Source organism: Eucyclogobius newberryi, unplaced genomic scaffold (genome assembly GCF_026437365.1).
Source record: "Eucyclogobius newberryi isolate DKJ021-1_F unplaced genomic scaffold, fEucNew1.0.hap1 SCAF_22, whole genome shotgun sequence".
In the NCBI taxonomy this organism is placed as follows: domain Eukaryota; kingdom Metazoa; phylum Chordata; class Actinopteri; order Gobiiformes; family Gobiidae; genus Eucyclogobius; species Eucyclogobius newberryi.
In genome coordinates this window covers 5,915,176-5,934,685 of record NW_027315857.1, presented here as the reverse complement: position 1 = coordinate 5,934,685, position 19,510 = coordinate 5,915,176, and the positions used below count along the sequence as shown (strand labels likewise).

The 19,510-nt window shown below is 40.4% G+C and overlaps 1 protein-coding gene across 1 annotated transcript in view; it reads left to right on the top strand.

The window, feature by feature from the left end:
• nectin4a (nectin cell adhesion molecule 4a) overlaps positions 1-19,510 on the top strand; it is a 49,016-nt gene that overhangs the window by 18,866 nt on the left and 10,640 nt on the right. Inside the window, exons 2-6 of the mRNA XM_072458499.1 lie at positions 5,101-5,292; positions 6,145-6,312; positions 9,443-9,718; positions 11,369-11,486; positions 16,744-16,898. Coding sequence (XP_072314600.1) covers positions 5,101-5,292; positions 6,145-6,312; positions 9,443-9,718; positions 11,369-11,486; positions 16,744-16,898 — 909 coding nt within the window. The remainder of the gene's footprint in view (positions 1-5,100; positions 5,293-6,144; positions 6,313-9,442; positions 9,719-11,368; positions 11,487-16,743; positions 16,899-19,510) is intronic.

Here is a 19,510-nt window from a genome sequence, read left to right as displayed (position 1 = left end):
GTGTGCGTGCGTGTGTGTGCATGTGTGTGTGTGTGCGCGTGTGTGTGCGCGCATGTGTGCGTGCGTGTGTGCATGTGTGCGTGTGTGTGCATGTGTGTGCGTATGTGTGTGTGCGCGTGTGTGTGCATGTGTGTGTGTGCATGTGCATGTGTGCGTGCATGTGTCTGTGCATGTGTGTGCGTGCATGTGTGTGTGCATGTGTGCGTGTGCATGTGTGCGTGTGCATGTGTGTGTGCATGTGTGTGTGTGTGCGCGTGTGTGTGCGCGCATGTGTGCGTGCGTGTGTGCATGTGTGCGTGTGTGTGCATGTGTGTGCGTATGTGTGTGTGCGCGTGTGTGTGCGTATGTGTGTGTGTTTGTGCGTGCGTGCGTGCTTGTGTGTGTGTGTGCGTGCATGTGTGTGTATGTGCGTGCGTGCGTGTGTGTGTGTGTGCGTGCATGTGTGTGTATAAGACTTATTTTAAACACATCAAGTAGCAATAACATTTGACTGAAAATATTCATTCTAATACAAGATAATAAGATAGGATATTTTGTTGTTTGCAGAGAAAATAAACTAACTTAAATTATTGCCCTCTTGGATATCTGCTAATTGGGACCATTCAAATTTAGATTCTGATTTGATTGCGATAAATCTTGTTGCCTTGACTAATAGTATGGCTTTCAATCTGTGGTTCAGGTACATTAGTGATACACGGGTCCTTGAAGTGTTTTTATCCTCTATCTTTGTAGTCCTGTTTTTTTACCATCAGCTTTGACAGCTAGACAGTCTAAAGCTCACAATTGTTTTTTGCATTTTCCCTGTATTTGTATTATTAGATTTGACTTGATCTCATGATAGGTTAATTTGAACATATTGCGTTATTGACCAATGATTTGGATTTTATTTTCAAATTTGCCTGCTACTAGATTTGTGGATTAGTGGATTCAAATAAACGTGGGCCTTATATTAAATTAAACATTATTCCGTGAATGTTGTTTTGAAGATATGCAAAATTGTAACACTTGTTATATTGTTATAATAAAAACAAAAATGCTGCAATATAAGCTGACAAAATAAACAATTAACAGATGTATGTTATGTAATGATGTGATATTTCTGCACATTTTGTGGGGAGTCTTACCGTCTTAAATAAAAATTATTCTGTTGGCTTGCCACCTTGAGGTTTTTCTTCATTCACAAGTACAAAGTCCTCTTTCAGACTTACAGGCCTGTTTCATAAAACAGTTTTTATTTCTAAGCTAGACTCAAATGGCCAAGTGTGACTTATCATTTGGGTTTCATAAAGTATGCTCACTTTAGTCTCAGTCGCTATGGCAACTCAGACACAAAACTACATGTCTGGAGCAGACTTAGGCAGGCTGAGTCTGAACTCTGTAAACATTAATTTACAGAAATTTTCACTTTGTATCAATATCCCAAAACACGTTCTTATTATTAGATTAATGTTACTTAACTTAATATTACAAAATGTTCCTGCTTGATCATTTTATCCTATCCTAGCCTATCCTTTTCAATATTGTCATCTTTCTTTATTCATTACATGAAGTCTAAACTCAATTTGCTAGACATAATTTGAACATTGATCATATCTAAACGACCAAACACGAGCAGCACACTCGTCATTTGCAGAGTAGGAAGTCTTATAACTTTTGGACCAAAATGTCATCTTTATAAAGTAATCTTAAATTAAGAGTGAGAAAGTGTGCAGTCGTTTTTCTGAAGACTTCAGCTAAGTGCCTTTCCTTCTACGCACTTGTCGTCCAGTCAGGTGCAGAATATTCCCAAACAGTTGTTGGTGGTTCTTTTGCTGTATGGGGGCCTTGTTTGTCCCAGTCCAGACTCCATACTCAGACACCTCTTTGCTCTGCGTCTTGATGGACTTGTCCAACAACATGTCTCCAACAGATAACACTTTGTTCAGTTCTGTGGTCGCAAACACAGAGGAGGATTACAGCTGTTGTGAAAGAAGAAAGAAAATAGTGAAAACTTTGATATAATTCTTCTAGTTTAAAGTTTGATCCTATTGTATCTTTTATAGTCTACAGATTTCTTCCAGAAATTTCAAATTAATCTAGCAATGTTGAGTCTGCCATCAGTTTTCAGCCAACTTTTATCTGAAAAAGAAAAAAGCAGGTTTTGCAAAAGTTAAAGCATGTAACTTTCTTGATGCAAAGTTAAAAACGTACTTCTGACTCCAATCTTCAGAGGAAATTGGTCACTCTCCAAAAAGCTTGTGCTCCATAGCTCTTGCCCTTGGCTCGGTCCATGATAACAATTTAAGTTTGTGACTCTTGCAACAATAGGCCAGTGTTTTGGTAACCCTACTCAACAGCCCATGCGATGTCATTCTCCCTCAATTTCAGGTTGGTTTACCAATATGTTGAATGATAACTTTAGTTTTTTTCTCTGTGTATTATAATAGTGCCGCTCCATACTTCTACATTGGTTGTCCAGTATGTTGTTTGTGCCTTCCAGAATCTGTTGTTGTAGTTCTGTGGTTAGTCTGTTTTGTCTGTTCACTTCAACTCTGAGTCTACCGTGACCGTCCAAGCAGACTCAGTTTCTGTAGTTGCTCTTTCATAGATGTGATGGATTCTTGAATGTTCTTTAAATCTCATTGAGATTAAGTCACACCAGTTTATAGAACCTGTTCCTTTTATCTGAAGCATAAAAGCTGAAGTCATCTTTCAAAGCTCAGTTCACTCTAGGGACTGATAATTGAATGTACTATTGTGAGCGTGTCTGATAGTTTACAATTGTGTGTTTGATTGAATTGAGTGTGTTTTTGAAACTTCCTATAATCTGTCTTTTCCTCCTGTTCTACTGCGTTGTAACAACAAAATTTCCCCTTGTGTGACATTAAAGGTTTATCTTATCTTATCTTATCTTACAATTGATCTTGAGAAGCCAGGAGAAATTATGGGGAAGACAATGCTATTCTCTGCGAACCGTAAGAGAGGCCCAACCAAACTTTTGATACGACACATAATGATTAGTGAGATACCCGTCACCAGTTATTAAGTGCTTGGCACTGTGGTGATCAAGAGGCTTCAGAGTGTGGAGGAAGCATGTACTGTATGTAAATAATGTCGCAATAATCAAATATAGACATAACTAACAACCGACAAAGATACTTCCTACTACAAAAGGAAAAACAAGATGTATTCCTATACAAAAAGACTGTTTTCTTTTCTTTTTTCAATCACAGTATTGGTCTATGAATGACCCAGTTGGTCTGCTCGATTATAGAAAATATAATAATCACGATTTTCTTTTGTTATAATAAAAAAACACCCCCTTATCCGGCCAAGCTTCTGTCTGCTCGAAACCCAAGCAGGGCTCTAAGGTCAACAAATCAGCTTCTGCTGGAAGTCCCCAGAGCCAGACTTAAATATTGGGGGGATTGAGCCTTCTCTGTTGCTAGCCCAAACTTAAATCGAGGCTTAAAACTTATTTATTCAGACTTCCTTTTAACACTTACATTACAAAATACATTTTGTATTTTGTATTTTTACTTTGTTTCATGTTTTGTTTTGCCTTGATGTTTTATTGTGAAGCACTTTGGTCACTTTGAGTGTTATTATTTTCAAATGAAGAAGGGTCTGGATTCAGAGCATAAGGGGGCGTCAAAAAAGCTCTCAGAACTTGGGACGGTCTCGGACCGGACTCGGGACCTTTGCTAATTTGTAGCACGTGTCTCTCAAATGCTGAAGACCCTCTCAAATATTCTCCTTCAGAACAAAATATATTAATTTACCTCAGATTAATAGAGTTTAGTTCTTTGCTTGTTGACTTTTGATTTTTTTAAGTTGTCATGTTTGTTCAGACACCATGAGTGTCTCGTACTGGCTCAATCACGGCCTTTGAAAATCAAACAGGATATGATTCCAGACCAAAATGTCTTAGTAAAGTATTGTCAAAGTGTGTGGTCTTGGCTGGTCAAGCAAGGAACTGATATCTCGCCCACCGTATGTTGATTACATTTTTTACACTAGTACTTTAACAATAGAGCTCCTGCACCACATGACTATTTTTGTTAAGGCCCCCAGGGGCAGGGTAAGAAACAGCGGCTAGGAATGGCAATGAGCAAAACATTTTGCTTTTGGAGTTTATCTTTGTCATTAAATGAAGCCCATCCATCCATCAATCCATCTTCTTCCGCTTTTCCGGGGCTCCGGTGGGACGTGCCCGGAACACCTCCCCAGGGAGGCGTCCAGGAGGCATCAGGAATAGATGCCCGAGCCACCTCAGCTGGCTCCTCTCAACGTGGAGGAGTAGCAGCTCTACTCTGAGCTCATCCTGTGTGACTGATTAAATGAAGATTAAATGAAATAACAATGCATCTTTAAAAGGTATCAGATGAAACATTAGCGACCCTCACCTGGTCCAAGTGAGCTTTTAAAGAATTTAGATCGCATCACTTGTGCCCTAAATCTGCAAAATCTGGACATCTGATTCACTTTACACCTTATAATGTCATATGGTTTATATAACGTTTACTGATATTAATGATTAAAATGATCTGATATTCTGAAAACATGCATACTCTGTGATTGTATTAAACAATCAATTAAACTGTTAAACTGACTGTTTTTAAAGGGATTGGTGATCATTTCTCTTCAAACTTCTCTCTCTCTCGCTTAATTAACAGATCAATAGTTAATACCATTGCCAATTCACAATCTTATTAAAGATTTTGAATCGTTATGAGATGATGGTTAAATCAGCAATAGTACATTTGTAGCTGGATTAATGTGAGTCTTGACTCACTATAGTCCGTTTAGTTGCAGAAATCCACTTCTCTGTCGATCTGGATCTTCTCTAAAATGCTCTGTCTTTCTTCTGACCTATTTTGACGCCACATGAAGGAGCTCTATACTCATCTTGCTGTTGTGACTGGACCCATATTTTTTAATCTGTAGACATGTCCTCAAATGAGTGAAGTTGTTGTATTTTTATAATAATTATGTAAACATACAGCCACCTCTTTAGCTATATTAAAGTCACACATCGGACACACTGAACAATAGAATATTTTGACTTTAGCGCTGATATATCCATCCCTACATCATGACCTTTGTGTTGTTGTGTTGCAGCGGTGTGGGCAGACTTCAGCGATGTCCCTCCCGGAGACGCAGTGCGCTCCCTGGCTGAGGAGGAGACGGTGCTGCCCTGTGTGTACGAGCCCTCCCAGAAGGAGACCACAGTGCAGGTGACGTGGAGCAAAGAGAAGAGTGACGGCACTAAGGAGCAGATCATCCTCGCTCACCACCTCAATGGCCAGACTGGTGAGACTCATCAAGTTGCACTCACATAGTTTAACCAACAGTGAAATTTAAATAACAACTAAGTACTGAGTTATTTCTTCCTTATTTCATTCATTTATTTCTATTATTTCTTGAGTAGCCATTTTGGGACAGATTAAAGAAAATAAATAGTTGTTCGCTAGCTCCAAAGGTGACGTACCATAAAGAGGCCAGCTCAAATCAGTATAGCGCTTTTCAACCCAGAAATAAGCTTACATGTTTTTTAATTAAGTCGTTTTAGATCAATATTGCAATTTAACATCTAAAATATATGCTAAATAGATTTTTTTTTCTTGACAAATTAACCCTGCTCTAACATTGTTTCTTGAATAAAAACACACCTGGGTTTGTATTTACCTTAATTCCTGCTTGTTAAATTAATTTTGTTTAGTTAGTCCTCCCCCCTCTGAGGTTCACTAAAACATTCCAATTTATGACGTCGTAGGTGCAGATCTAGATGTCTTCTGTTCTTTTTTTGAAGTCCATAAGTCATCATCTGACTGAAGTCATTATAATCCCTCATTCATCCAGGATTTATCCAGCGTAGAAAAAGTTTCAGGAAGTTCAAACTTGATTTTTCTGCTTTTTGTAGAGTAATTATTTTAAGTTGAAAAAAGTGAAATGCCAAAGTAAAAATACACAAGCACACGTTTAAAGGTCAACAACAATAAATAATGCATAATATCTGTCCTGAATTAGAATTATTTATGTATGTCCTTTTAGTCCTGCAGCATTTGTTTTCTTTCTTTTGATAAAAGTTTACTTCAAAGTTCACCTTCCACCAAAAAAAAAAAAACGGAATTCACATAAATGACTTGTGTGTTGTGTGTGCAGCATTTGGGACGTGGTCTCGGCGTGTCCGCTTTAAGAACAGTGATCCCACAGTGGACTCGTCTCTGATCATCATGAGCACAGAGTTGGGCGACGCGGGTCATTACAGCTGTCAGATCAGCACCTTCCCACTGGGCAACTTCGAGAAGGACATGGACCTCACTGTGTGGAGTAAGGCCAACAGACACATCCACCATGCACCAAACATGCACTTATTACATGCATGGTAAATATGAGTAGTAAATACTCAATAAGGAGAGGCTTATTTCATGAATCCTTCATTGGTATTGGATCGGAATCAGTATTTGATTGGTTTGAGTTGATATGACTTTTCGGGCTATACAGCGCTCCAGAATAAAAGCCGCTCCAACGAAATTTAAAGAAGAAAAGAAACAAGAAATTGTACGACAGACCGCACCTGTCAATAAGCCGCAGGTGTCCACATTGTAACATGAGATATTTACACATGCCAGTTGTCTTTTGAACCGGGTTCAGCATTTTGAAGAAACAGAAACACATCACAGCTGTCCCTCTGTCCCCTCTGTCCTTCATTACTCTGTGTAACTACCTTCACATCTGATTCATCTGCTCCTGAGCTTATGCTTAGCCACTGAGTGTTTCGTTGTAACATGAGACATTTACACAGAAATATGTTCCACGGTAGTGATGCAGGGGTCAGGTCTGGCCAAGAAAGTTTAATTTCAATGTGACAGGTTCTACATTGCACAGTGTGTCTAGATTCACTTCCTCATTAGACTAATTTCTTTGTGAATATGAGTCCGATTGTAATAAAACACACAGCGTTTTGAAGCTTAAAATACAGTGACCACTGTCCACTGATGTCTTCTTCTACAGTGTGTCAAATGCTTGTGCTTCCTGCTAGAGTGCCCCCGGTCGCCGTAAGCCAGTAAAAATCTATAAATTAACCACACTGTTGGATGGGCCGCAGTTCAAAGTGTGGATTAAAGTAAGGCAAGGCAAGTTTATTTGTAGAGCACAATTCGTACACAAGGCATTGTGTACAACAGGGGGAAAAGATGCATTAAAATCACAAAGATTTATGGCATAATACTAGACCGACCGCGGTCATCTGAGGGGACTAGAGTCGTAGGCTCGTACCCCTGGACCACCTTGGACATGAATATTGGCTTCTGTCGTGCTCAGATTGATGCTGGAAATGTACGGACATGAATTTGAGCAACATGAATTTCAGCAGCTCTGGATGATCCAGAGGAGTCATGGGAGAAAGTCATGTGGTCAGATGAGACCAAAATAGAACATTTTGGTATAAACTCCACTTGTTGTGTTTGGAGGAAGAAGAAGGAGTACCATTCCAAGAACACCATCCCTACTGTGAATTATCGGGTTGGGAACATTTTGCTTTTGGAGGTGCTTTTCTACACAGTGGATGATACAACTGTTCTGTATTAAGAGAGAATGAATAGGGCCATGTATTGCGAGAATTTGGGCAACAACCTCCTTCCCTCAGTCAGAGCATTGAAGATGGGTCGTGGCTGGGTCTTCCAACATGACAATGACCTGAAGCACACAGCCAGGATAACCAAAGAGTGTTAAGAAGCATATCAAGGATCCAAATCAATAGAAAATCTTTGGCTGGAGCTGAAAAAAAGATCTGGAGGAGTGGGCAAAAATCTCTGCTGCAGTGTGGAAACCTGGTCAAGAACAACAGGAAACATTTGAACTCTGTAAACAAATGCTTCTGTACCAATTATTAACGTTGATTTTCTCTATAAGTTCAAATGTATTTGTAGAAGTAACAGACAAATAAATTATTTAAAAATCATACACTGAGATTTATGGATTCTTAAAATAATTTCAGACTGGGAGAACTTGCAAAATTGCAGGGTATTCAATTACTTGTTTTCCTCACTGTATACAACTTATACATTGTTTATACATCATAGATTTTATTTTATTTTCATAAGTCAAGGAATTGGCATTCTTCACAAACTATTATTGATGTAATATCAGCTTTCAAACTAAGGTAAAATGTTATATTTCAGTTTTTGTTCTTAATTTTTACTCCAAGATACTTACAAGCATGTTTTAGCACTTTGCAGATGGACAACAAAATACAAATTAATTATCGTTATTGAGGCTGGCTTCTGGACCACTTTAGAGAAAGATGATTGGACAAGAGAGAACACAAACTCAGGTGAAAAAAGCAGATATAAAGAAGAAAAAATAATCTTCCCAATGTTGACTTGCGCCATATTTCCAGTGATGCTGGAACTTAAGGGTTGATCCGCCAGACTTAGCAAAGCAAAGTTAGCATGTCTTAGCATGAGCTAAGATATGCTTTCCTTTTTTATTGACCCACAAAACTGAAAATTGATTTTTTTCTAGTGCAAAATGCATCGGACATTATCCAAAGCCAACTAGATACGGTTTTAGCATGGCGGGCCGTCATTCTTCCACTCGTCACCGCCATGCCAAAAAAGATTTCGCCAGGTTGAAAAAAAAAACGCCAGGTTGAAGAAAAACGATTGTGTTTTTTATTCATGTCACCAAAACAGTGCATTTCAGAGTATATCAAAACGCTGCGGACAGGCTCACTTGCACGGAATAGTTTGACTTTCTGTCCTATAAAATGCTTCTTTTTCGTCTTGGTTTTGCTGGCGCTGACGGCAGGGCACAGCGCTGGTGCAGTTGTTGGATGACATGTTTCAGCGTTTGGATTCAGCTCTGCGCTGCGATCGCAGTCGGTCAAAGCCTTTTATAAAAGAAGCGCGCGTGAATCAAGAGCTGCAAAAGTCTACAAGTGCATCATGCTCGTTGTCCCAGCGCGCTGCGAGTCCATGCGTAAAAGGTAAGGAGCGTTGTCTATCAGCGGTGGAGCATTTTGCGCCATCACCACCCTTCCTCCTCCATGGAACAGATAAATTCAATTGACCAAGCTCCCACAGGTAATATTCAAAAGAGTGATCTTAATAGGATATATATATATATATATGGATTAAATCAGGATTTAATGAGGTAAATAACACTGGAAACTGCATCTCATGACAATGTTTGAAATTTTTTCGCTCACACGGTGCTCACGCGATTTGTCCCACCACCATCCATCAACCTCAGCCCAGCGAGAACACTGTACAGAGGGTAACTTTCGCTTTAGCCACGTATCACAATGACACAAACTTGGAATTACAGAGCCAGACCCTGAGGATGGAGATGTATTCCCCCATTAGAACTATTCCAAAGCGATCTAAAACTAACCGGTTTGGGTGGCCACCGTTATTTGCCTTTTCTTCCTTCTAACCTGTCCTCCCTTTCCTCACAGCCATTCCCATCTCATCCCTGGAGCCTGTGGTCCTCAAGGAGGGGTCATATGGAGTAGTAGCCACGTGCCGCTCCACCGCCCTGCCCACCCCTCAGCTGTCCTGGGACACTGAGCTGACGGGACAGTCCACCAACCGCACCTACGACAATGGCGTGGTGACGTCCCAGTACGCGCTCTACCCACTCCGCAGCATGAACCACAAGCGGCTCGACTGTCTGGTGTGGCACGAGAGCTTCAAGGGCCCGAAAAGGCTCTCCAACAAGCTGGTGGTGCACTGTGAGTTCAGTGTGGAAACTATACAATGTTTTTAGTTGGGGGTAAACAGGTCTGCCACCAAATAATATATTAGTACTGGCAATATGTTTGGAAACATTATACACTTTTATGTGTAATGTCACAGTCATTTTACATTTGTCTGACACTTAAACCACAACTGCACTTTTTAGCACATTTTTGTTGGATTGACATGTAAATATTGTTAGGTTACGCAATAATTGTGACTATTCAGGTCACGATGTATCCCTAAGAACTAAAAATAAGAAGCTAAATTGTATAAGACTAAACAACTATTTGTAAAATTAACAATTTTTTCCATTCAAAAAGTTAAATTTAATTTTAGGTCGCCATCTCTCCTCAGAAGTGTCAAGTTCTTAATTAGCATTTGTCTGCAAGGGTCGTATGAGGCTGTTGTAAAATGTGGTGCGGTTCTTAATTAGCATTTGTCTGCAAGGGTCGTATGAGGCTGTTGTAAAATGTGGTGCGGTTGTATCTCAAAGCATTCCTATTTAAAGAAGATATTTCTTTCTTATCTTTCACTCATTTTTTAAACAATCCCTTCTCCCTACTTAAAATGTTACCATACTGTCGTCAAATGTGCGACTTATGGCTTTTAGATAAAGATGTACAGCCGTTTGCAAACCTGAATTTGAAGACATTTGTGCAGTGGTTTCTTTGTTTTGTTCATGTAATTCTTATTGAAAGTTGGTTTTACTTTTGTATCACTGCTACATGAGCTTCTGGGATCAGAGGTAAAACTGCTTGAAGAATATTTGATGAGGTGATAGTAGTGATAGTAATGGTCAACGATTCAAATTTCAAAAGTATATTCTGTCTTTCTGCTCTTAGTGCAGGTCCTTCTGTGCAGTACAGTGTTGCTCAATGTGCGTGCACATGAAGCTGCTTCTAAATGTGTACATGCCACATCAGCCTTTCCTGTGTTTAGATCATTGTCACTGACTCAACAGGAAGACTATTTAAAACAGCTCTCACTCTGCTCACATTATTATCACCAGCCAAAACTTCTCCACAGATACACCTTCTACTACTACTATTACCCTTATGTTGTTGTACATAAGAAATTTAAAATATACATATTTAACATGTTATCGGGATCTGTTTCCTAAAGGATTTTGTAACAACTAGCTAAACCGAATAATGAATAATGTAAGTAGGAAGATATTATTTCATTGTGTTTCAAAAGTAAATTCTCTGCTGGAGCTATTCACCTTATTCCGCCCACTTTTGCCCCTTTTTGCCACAGATCAGCACTTCTGTTGTATTGTTCAAATTGTCCAGTCAAGAATGCACAGATTCCCTGGGCCTGAAAATGACTTTTTTAGTCTGTGTAGATCTTATTTTCTCTCGAGGTTGGTAGCCCTATTCTAACTAATACAACCGGAAAGAGGATTATGTCAGTTGGAGGTGCTCTGGCCAACTTCCTGAATAAGGTGAATAGGCCAATATTTTGACAATTGTTTGACTAAAGGAAGCATATGAAGCTTTAATTGAAGCTTCAGTGCAAAGAGGGCACTGCACTAAATGTACTGAAACTACACTCATATTTGAGTTAATGTCTTAAAATCTGCTGTAATGAATTGATATTGGCTGTTCCTGGATTGGCCATGAACACATGTCTTGTGTTGTCAGACCCTCCCCACGCTGAGATTACTGGTTACAAAGATGACTGGCACCAGGGTCTGGAGAAGGCTGCTCTCAAGTGTGTGAGTGGAGGAAACCCTGCCCCCCATCTCTTCAAGTGGCTCAGGTAACACTTTCGGTACACCTCACCCTGTCTGTCTGGTGAGTGTGTGCTAATGTCACTTTCTCACACAGCCCACACTGAAGATATTCATTAGAGTAAATAGTAGGTTGGAGGCGTAAGGTTCTTGCTGTAATTGGGAGGTGTGACTTTGTAAATGGCAATTTGGGTTGCACTTGTCAATTTGAGCAGGCGGTAATTTTCATGGAACTGAAAAATGATCTTAATCTCGAGTTGCCGAGATGAGGAAACGTTTTTCATTTTTCATGTAGCCAAAGAATACAAAGAATGAAAAACAGCTATTAGATTGTTGTTTTAATGCCTAAATACTGTAATGAATAACAATAGTGCTGAAATGTTATCAATCACAATTAATCGCATTCCACGCTTTGTAGCATCCTAGAACCTAGCGTGTATACAACTTTTTGGGTTGTCTAGACCATGACACTATTTTTTTCTCTAATAGAAGTTTTTAAGAGTTTAGAATGTTCTGTATGTTTTGTTTTACTTTGTTTTTATTTTTTCTATTTCTAAAGTGGACCCTAAATAATCCAGGCTTCATACACTTGCATTAGGACATCTAACTTTTTGCTCCTTTTTTAAGATGAAGTCAGCATGATGCTCAAGTGATGTCCAGCATTGCTCTGTCATCTGACATGGGCCAGCCTGGGTTATAACGAGCTGGGCCATGTCCGTGGGCCTCCATCAACTAGAGTAAAGCATAGGAAGAGAAAGCTGATTGAGAGTGGACTGGTGAAGTTGATATCAGTCGAGTTGCTCAAGTCTTACAGTGACCGGCCCAAAAGTGCACCGGCCCTGGTGCACCTGATGGCCAGTCCAGGCCTGCTTGTATTTGATTAATGTGATTAACGTGATTAATCTCTGTCAATTCATGATTAATTATTCATTTTCTATGATTAAACAAGTAGGGCCCAACAGATAAATTGCTTTACCGATTAAATCGTCTGATTTTGTAGTCTTGTGAGACATCAACCAAGATATTTATTAATAATAGTTTCTTTCTAAATAAATATCCGATGATTAATTGTCACTTGCATATGCGGACTCTTCAACATTAGCCTCTTTATTGGCTATATACATTTATAATTGCTTATTATTACATCTAAATGAAGTGGAAAGGCCGACTTTTCCTTACTGGTTCTGTTGTGTCCTGTCCTTTCCAAAATGGTGCAGGCATCATTTTGGCATGCTTGTCCGTCATAATTGACGTTAATTGCTTTGTTTTTGAGATATTGATAATTGATACTTATTACAAAAACAAAACAAAACAAAAAGTATGCGCTAACATTAATTATGTGTGCACAAATTATGCACAGATGTTTGACACTATTATAAATGTATGACACTATTTTGGGGTATTTTCTGTTGGTAAATATTTTTTGAACACCCACTTCACTTTCACAGCTGAGCAACTAACTGGTACAGGTACATAATGCTACTCCTGGTGGTATTCTAGAGTACTTTGTCCTGCTTAGACCCAGGTTAGTCCTGGAATAGCTTTAGCCTGACTCCTAGTTTGGACCTGGTTTAGCTCAGATGTCAAAGGAAAAGTCACATCTTTATTATGGGTTCACCAAAAATGTTCATTTGGTCTTCTTTGCTCATATCTGCTTTTATTTCAGACCGTTTTATTTCAGTTTGTTGTCAACGAGACAAGACAACAAACTGGTCTGATATACTGAGGCCGTACCACAAACCGAAAATGCACCCCTAACAATTATACTAGTTGGAGACTTTTGTCTTTTTTTAATTTATTTTTTTCTTAATATTTTTTTTTATTTTATTTTACATATACTGTACAACAAAGACAATAAACAGGAAAAGCGACAATAACAACAATAACAAGAAAAACAAAAGACTTTTAAAGTTCTTTGACAAAAACAATCCATGATCCCCTTTTCAGGATGTCATCTCACATGTGCATTTCTGTGAAACTGACTTACACACAGCACACAGCAGTGATATGTTGATTCTTTCTCATGTAAAACAGCCTCTCTGTGCATGATTTGCGTTTCCCTGTTCGGGCCCACAGGCAAAATGCAGGTCCACAGCCGCTCAGAGCACAACGATGCTATTGTTATGCTGCTTGCTTGCTTACTTACTTACATGACGCAGTTGCATAGCAGTGGTTAGTTATATAGCCTTACTGGAAGATTTCTTCCGTATAAAATGGTCAGGTGTTGATTCTGCTCTTCAAACAGAACAACATATTTCCAGAGGTAGGGGTCTGCTACGTGAGCAGCTGACGTCACTCAAACAAAACCCGTTTTCTAATAAACAAAATCAAAATTTTACCTGTTTTATAATTTTTGATCATGAGGACGATCCCAGCAATTCACAAAAAAACATTTAGTACTGCCAAGCTTGTGTCATTGTGAGACTTTACTAAACAGGAAACTACTTCTGGGTTTGTTTATTTTCTTTGCAACTCTACTCCACATTTAACCTCTCTTTATGTAATGCATTGGGTTTGGATAATGTCAAATGCTTTATAATAAGATCAACTCAGCATTTGTTGGGAAATTATCATGTTTATCCAATCATCTTGCTCAAAAGCGTGTCGGAAGCTAAACCGAGTCATACATCATTGGTAAACAGGCCATTATGGTTCACTTAAGACAGTGGAGACATTTTCGGACCAGACCAAAACTGCGCCAAAGTGAACCAGTTCAGACGTGGAGTATTGGTTCTTCTTTTGGCCTTTAACCTTTATTACGTTTAACATTCCCAGGGTGTGCTTCCTCCTCCAACACCAGAGTAGATAAATGTTCACCATACAAATGTCTCCAAGAAAGATAGATATGAGAATCTTCTGTTACGCCTCAGGGTAGAGAACATGTCAAAAGTGTTCAAACTATTCAAATGAGCAGTTTTGACGACGTTTGTGCATGAATTAGCTGTGCATTCCTGGACTTTCCGTTCGCCACACGACAAAACATCTACCATAAACAAGACAAACACTTCAAATCTCAAGTTACATTCAGCTTTTTGGTCTTTCTTGGTATCTTCAGCTTAAGACCGGGTGAACCAGTTTTCTCTCTCTTTCTCTCTCTCTCTCTCTCTCTCTCTCTCTCTCTCTCTCTCTCTCTCTCTCTCTCTCTCTCTCTCTCGATCAGTGGCATTGAAGGTCTCTAGCTCTCTCTATACCTCTACCTGTATCCCCCTCCTCTTTCTATCTCCCTCTCTCTCTCTTTTGCTGCCTTGCTCTCTTTCTCCTCTTGTCTCTCCCTATCTCCCTCTTTCTCTCTCTGTCTCTCTCTCTCCTCCTCTCCTCTCTCTTTCTATCTCCCCCCCTCTCTCTCCCCCCCTCTCTCCCTCTCTCTCTCTCCTTCTGTCTCCCTCTCTTCCTCCCTCAGGCCCTCAAACACACGTGTTGCCCATTTTGACCCAAGATCAGACTCACTCCGCTTTTCAGGCTTCTGAGTGGTCGGGTGGAGGGGTTGGGCCTGGGCTTCACTTGGTACAAATTGCTCAAAGGAAGCTCAGTGTCTGGCTCACCAGGAGGAACCAAATACGTAGCTCTGGTTGTAGACTGTGAACTGCTGCTAAAGAGACTGGTGGTGGGTCGCTTATGAGTGGAGTTCCTCTCTCTGGTGGGGGATCTGGGGGACTTTCAGGAGGTGTGGGCAGGGGTGGGAGTTTATTATGCAGTGAGAAATGGAAATATTTTTTTTTTAATGTTGTATTTAGATGTAAATTTAAGGTCAATGTTGTTGGGGGTCTGGGCTTTTGGAGGTCTGTTGTTTTTCATTTATTTTAATTGAATTAAGTTTCAATAAATGTCCCAAGTTAAAGACCCTCATTACCTTTCTCTTCCCCCATTCTCTATCCTCCCCATCTCTCTCTCTCTCTCTCTCTCTCTCTCTCTCTCTCTCTCTCTCTCTCTCTCTCTCTCTCTCTCTCTCTCTCTCTCTCGCTCTCGCTCTCGCTCTCGCTCTCGCTCTCGCTCTCGCTCTCGCTCTCGCTCTCGCTCTCGCTCTCTCTCTCCTCTCTCCTCTCTCCTCTCTCCTCTCTCCTCTCTCCTCTCTCCTCTCTCCTCTCTCCTCTCTCCTCTCTTCGCTCTCGCTCTCGCTCTCGCTCTCGCTCTCTCTCTCTCTGCCTCTCTCTCTCTCTCTTTCTACCCCTCTTGAACCTGTTTTTCTCAGTTAAAGTAAGTGGCAGTGTCTTGTTGCAGCTTGTGCCAGGAGCAGACAGACAGTTTCACACGAAGGAGGGGTGAGATTCACAGAAAAAAAAAAATATAGGAAGTTGGGTACAAGATGTTATCAAGCAATGTGCTGAATATTCAAAAAGTACCGGGCATTTCTGTGAATGTGTACTTTTACATTAGTGGTGTGGGGAATTTATGGTGCAAAGTGCTGCAGGGGGAAAAGGAGTTGCTCCTAGCTTTTTCCAAACCCTGAGTCATGATGCCAGGAAGAAATCATGATGGTATTATTAATCAGGTAATAGTCATTCAGAAGTTTTATAGTTGTCTCTTATCCCCATTTCACTCGGTATTTTCCTACGGGCCACATAATCTTTAAAAAAAAAAAGGTGTTAGTGTGAGCTTTTTATTACCACCGTGGGTACCACAGTGATTGACATGTTTTTGTTTTTGTTGGATCAGCGTGTAGTTTGAAAAGGGTTTCTCCGATAGACCCATATTATAACCACATGACATGTGTGGACTCTTTTTAGATTGATCTGAAAATACACTACAGAATTGTTTCCAGATCATTTGTGGTTTCCTTTTTATTTTTAGACAGGAAAGGTGAGAATGAAATGGGGGAGGCGAGAGAAGGGAGGACATGCAGTACACTGTTAGTCAGGATTCAAACTCACGACACTGCAGCCGGCTGCACTCGAAGTCTGGCATAATATGTGCTGATGCCTTAACCACTCGACTACCAGATGTGTGTTTGTATTTAGGAGGGTCCTGGGGGCAGATCCTTACCTGGGGCGGGGTGTAGGTGTGTGTGTGTGTGTGTATCTGACTGACTGACTGTGTATGTGCCTTTATTGTGCTCATGTTTACACAGTGTTTATTTATGGGGTTTATTGGATGTGGTATAGCACCTTTTTATTGCACATTATATCAAATTGGACAAATACTGTTAAATATTTGAGCAACTGTTTCTACCTGTTTTACCTAAAGAATCATAATTTCTGTCTGTATTTTGATACAGTGAAAGTGACAAATTGAACTGCATAATATTCCAGTGGTAATACTATTGTTGCTCATTTCTTCTGCATGTTTCAGAGATGGTGAAGCTGTGCCTGAAGGAGCAGTTCCTCAGCCTGATGGCACTCTTGTGTTCGAGCGTCCTCTCAGCATGTCTGACAAAGGGACGTACCAGTGTGTGGCCATCAACGGTGTCGGCACTGGGAAGGCCGAGCTCCAGGTCACTGTAGGAGGTGAAAACATTACACATTCCTGCATTTCTACACACATCGCAGTTTACACATTTTCTTTCCATGCCTACGTCCCTATCAATAGTGAATGGAAGACATAAATATTCATATAACTTGGAAGACTTGAAATAGTGGCCTTTCACATTTATTTAATTAATTATGATATCTTTATTTTTAGCAATACTTCATTCATAAAGTTTGACCTTTTCACAATAAGGCACTTTAAATAGCAAATTTAATAGCAAAAATTATTTAGATTTGACTAAATGACCTCTTGCCTGATGGAGAAGAGGCTTTGACAGAACCCGACAGATGTGGATGTGATGGAGAACCAGAGTTAAGATGCTGTGGCGATCATCAATGTGATCATGAGAGAGACAGATCAACAGAGTGGGACAAACAGAAGCAGACAAACAGAAGCAGAGATAGAGAGACAGACAAACAGAAGCAGAGAGACAGACAAACAGAAGCAGAGAGACAGACAAACAGAAGCAGAGAGACAGACAAACAGAAGCAGAGAGACAGACAAACAGAAGCAGAGAGACAGACAAACAGAAGCAGAGAGACAGACAAACAGAAGCAGAGAGAGAGAGGCAGACAAACAGAAGCAGAGAGACAGACAAACAGAAGCAGAGAGACAGACAAACAGAAGCAGAGAGAGAGAGGCAGACAAACAGAAGCAGAGAGACAGACAAACAGAAGCAGAGAGAGAGGCAGACAAACAGAAGCAGAGAGACAGACAAACAGAAGCAGAGAGAGAGGCAGACAAACAGAAGCAGAGAGACAGACAAACAGAAGCAGAGAGAGAGGCAGACAAACAGAAGCAGAGAGACAGACAAACAGAAGCAGAGAGACAGACATACAGAAGCAGAGAGACAGACAAACAGAAGCAGAGAGAGAGAGGCAGTGTCATGGAATCAGACATACGCCGATGCTATTCCTTAACACATTGAGAACACAATTCAACTTAGAATATGAAACGACACAGAAACATCAGACATTTGTGTGGCATGCATGGGAGAAAACGCGGGGACTGTGTCAGCCAAGCCGTTGTAAGGAGCCTGGCTGACCCTCCTGCGTCTCACCCCCGCGTCTCACCTCGTTTTTTCCCATGCTGGTTGGTTTTATTAGATATTCTGGAATAGGCGGGTCACATTTCTCATTGGTCAGCCTCACATCAAGGCACTTGGTATTTTTCCGTAGAGATCAAGCCTTGGGTAAACATTACCCAGACTCCTCTGGGTTATCACCCCCCCTAGGGTAAACATCCTTTGGCCCATCTTTATGATACCTTCACAAACAAATGCAGTTTGTCACACACCCGTTCTTCTCTTAGACTAATGATGCAGATAAAATATCACTATTATGCAGATAAAATACATCACAGAAATATAATCATATATTCACATTTTATCACATTTCCCTCCTGTTTATCAAAGCATTAGTCTACTGTATCATATGCCAAACACATTATTCTTTTCAGTTTTCAACATGTCTTTCATATTGGTGTTAAAATGACACTTTTACACACAAAAAGTTTATGCACATTTCTCAACATTGAACACACTTCTTTTCTCTCGGCCCACAACATTTCTACAGCATTACTGTCCTAAATTTTTAGTCAGATTGGTCAATCTCTGTAATTTGACGAACAGACAATTTATCTTGTCTATAATTTGGTGCGGTGTGATGGGAAATATAGAAGTACAAGCGGAAAGCCCTCAAACCCGCTGCTCTCTGGTCAGTCAGTTTGACTCGTCAGGGACCTCTCTGGACACCCCAATAGAATCAAATACGTAGTATCAGGTGCTACTGGGACCAGATTGTCCACTAACCTCTCGACCTTGACCCTGCGGTATGGTTCTGGGTGATGCTGGTCTTTGTTATGACCATGGCTGGCCACAAAAGGGATACATAGGCACAACGTCCCACAAGTGTCCCCACATCACCATACGTCCTCTCTTGGTTCCTTAAGAGACCTCCTCCCGCTGCTCGCTTCGGTCACACCTATGACACATATGAACTGGTACATTTCCCATCTCAATTCATAATCTCATTAACATTACATGTAGTTATGTTGTAGCAGATAAAAAACTCTCTTAGTTAGTGCAAACAACTGTGGCTGTATAATATGCCATTGTGTTTCTTCAGCTTCTGTCATGTCAATTATACATTGTACATTATTACACATCATGCATTTCACAACCTTTCATGTTGATCACTTATTTTCTTCCCTCTATATTCCATTAACCGGTATACACAGTTGTGTATGTTGATCGATTGTCCTGATTGTCCCGATTGTCCCGATTGTCCGGTGCATAATACAGGTGTTCAGCACCCATATTACCGTCATCACTGTGATGATGATAACTGTTGATTCTTTTTCCACAGAGTATGGTACTCTGCGCACCGTAGCCTCTGGCTCTCGTTCATCGTAGCAGAGTATCGTACTCTATCGTAGACTCTGGACAAAACTCATACAAACGAAGTCCTGCGTCTGCGATGTTATGGATCTGCCGCTGTGTTGTCCAGACATTTCTCTCACTTTCCCATGAGAGCACCCATGTTCTCGTCCTCCCCTGGTCGGTGTGAGGACGACACGGTGTGGCTCTGTC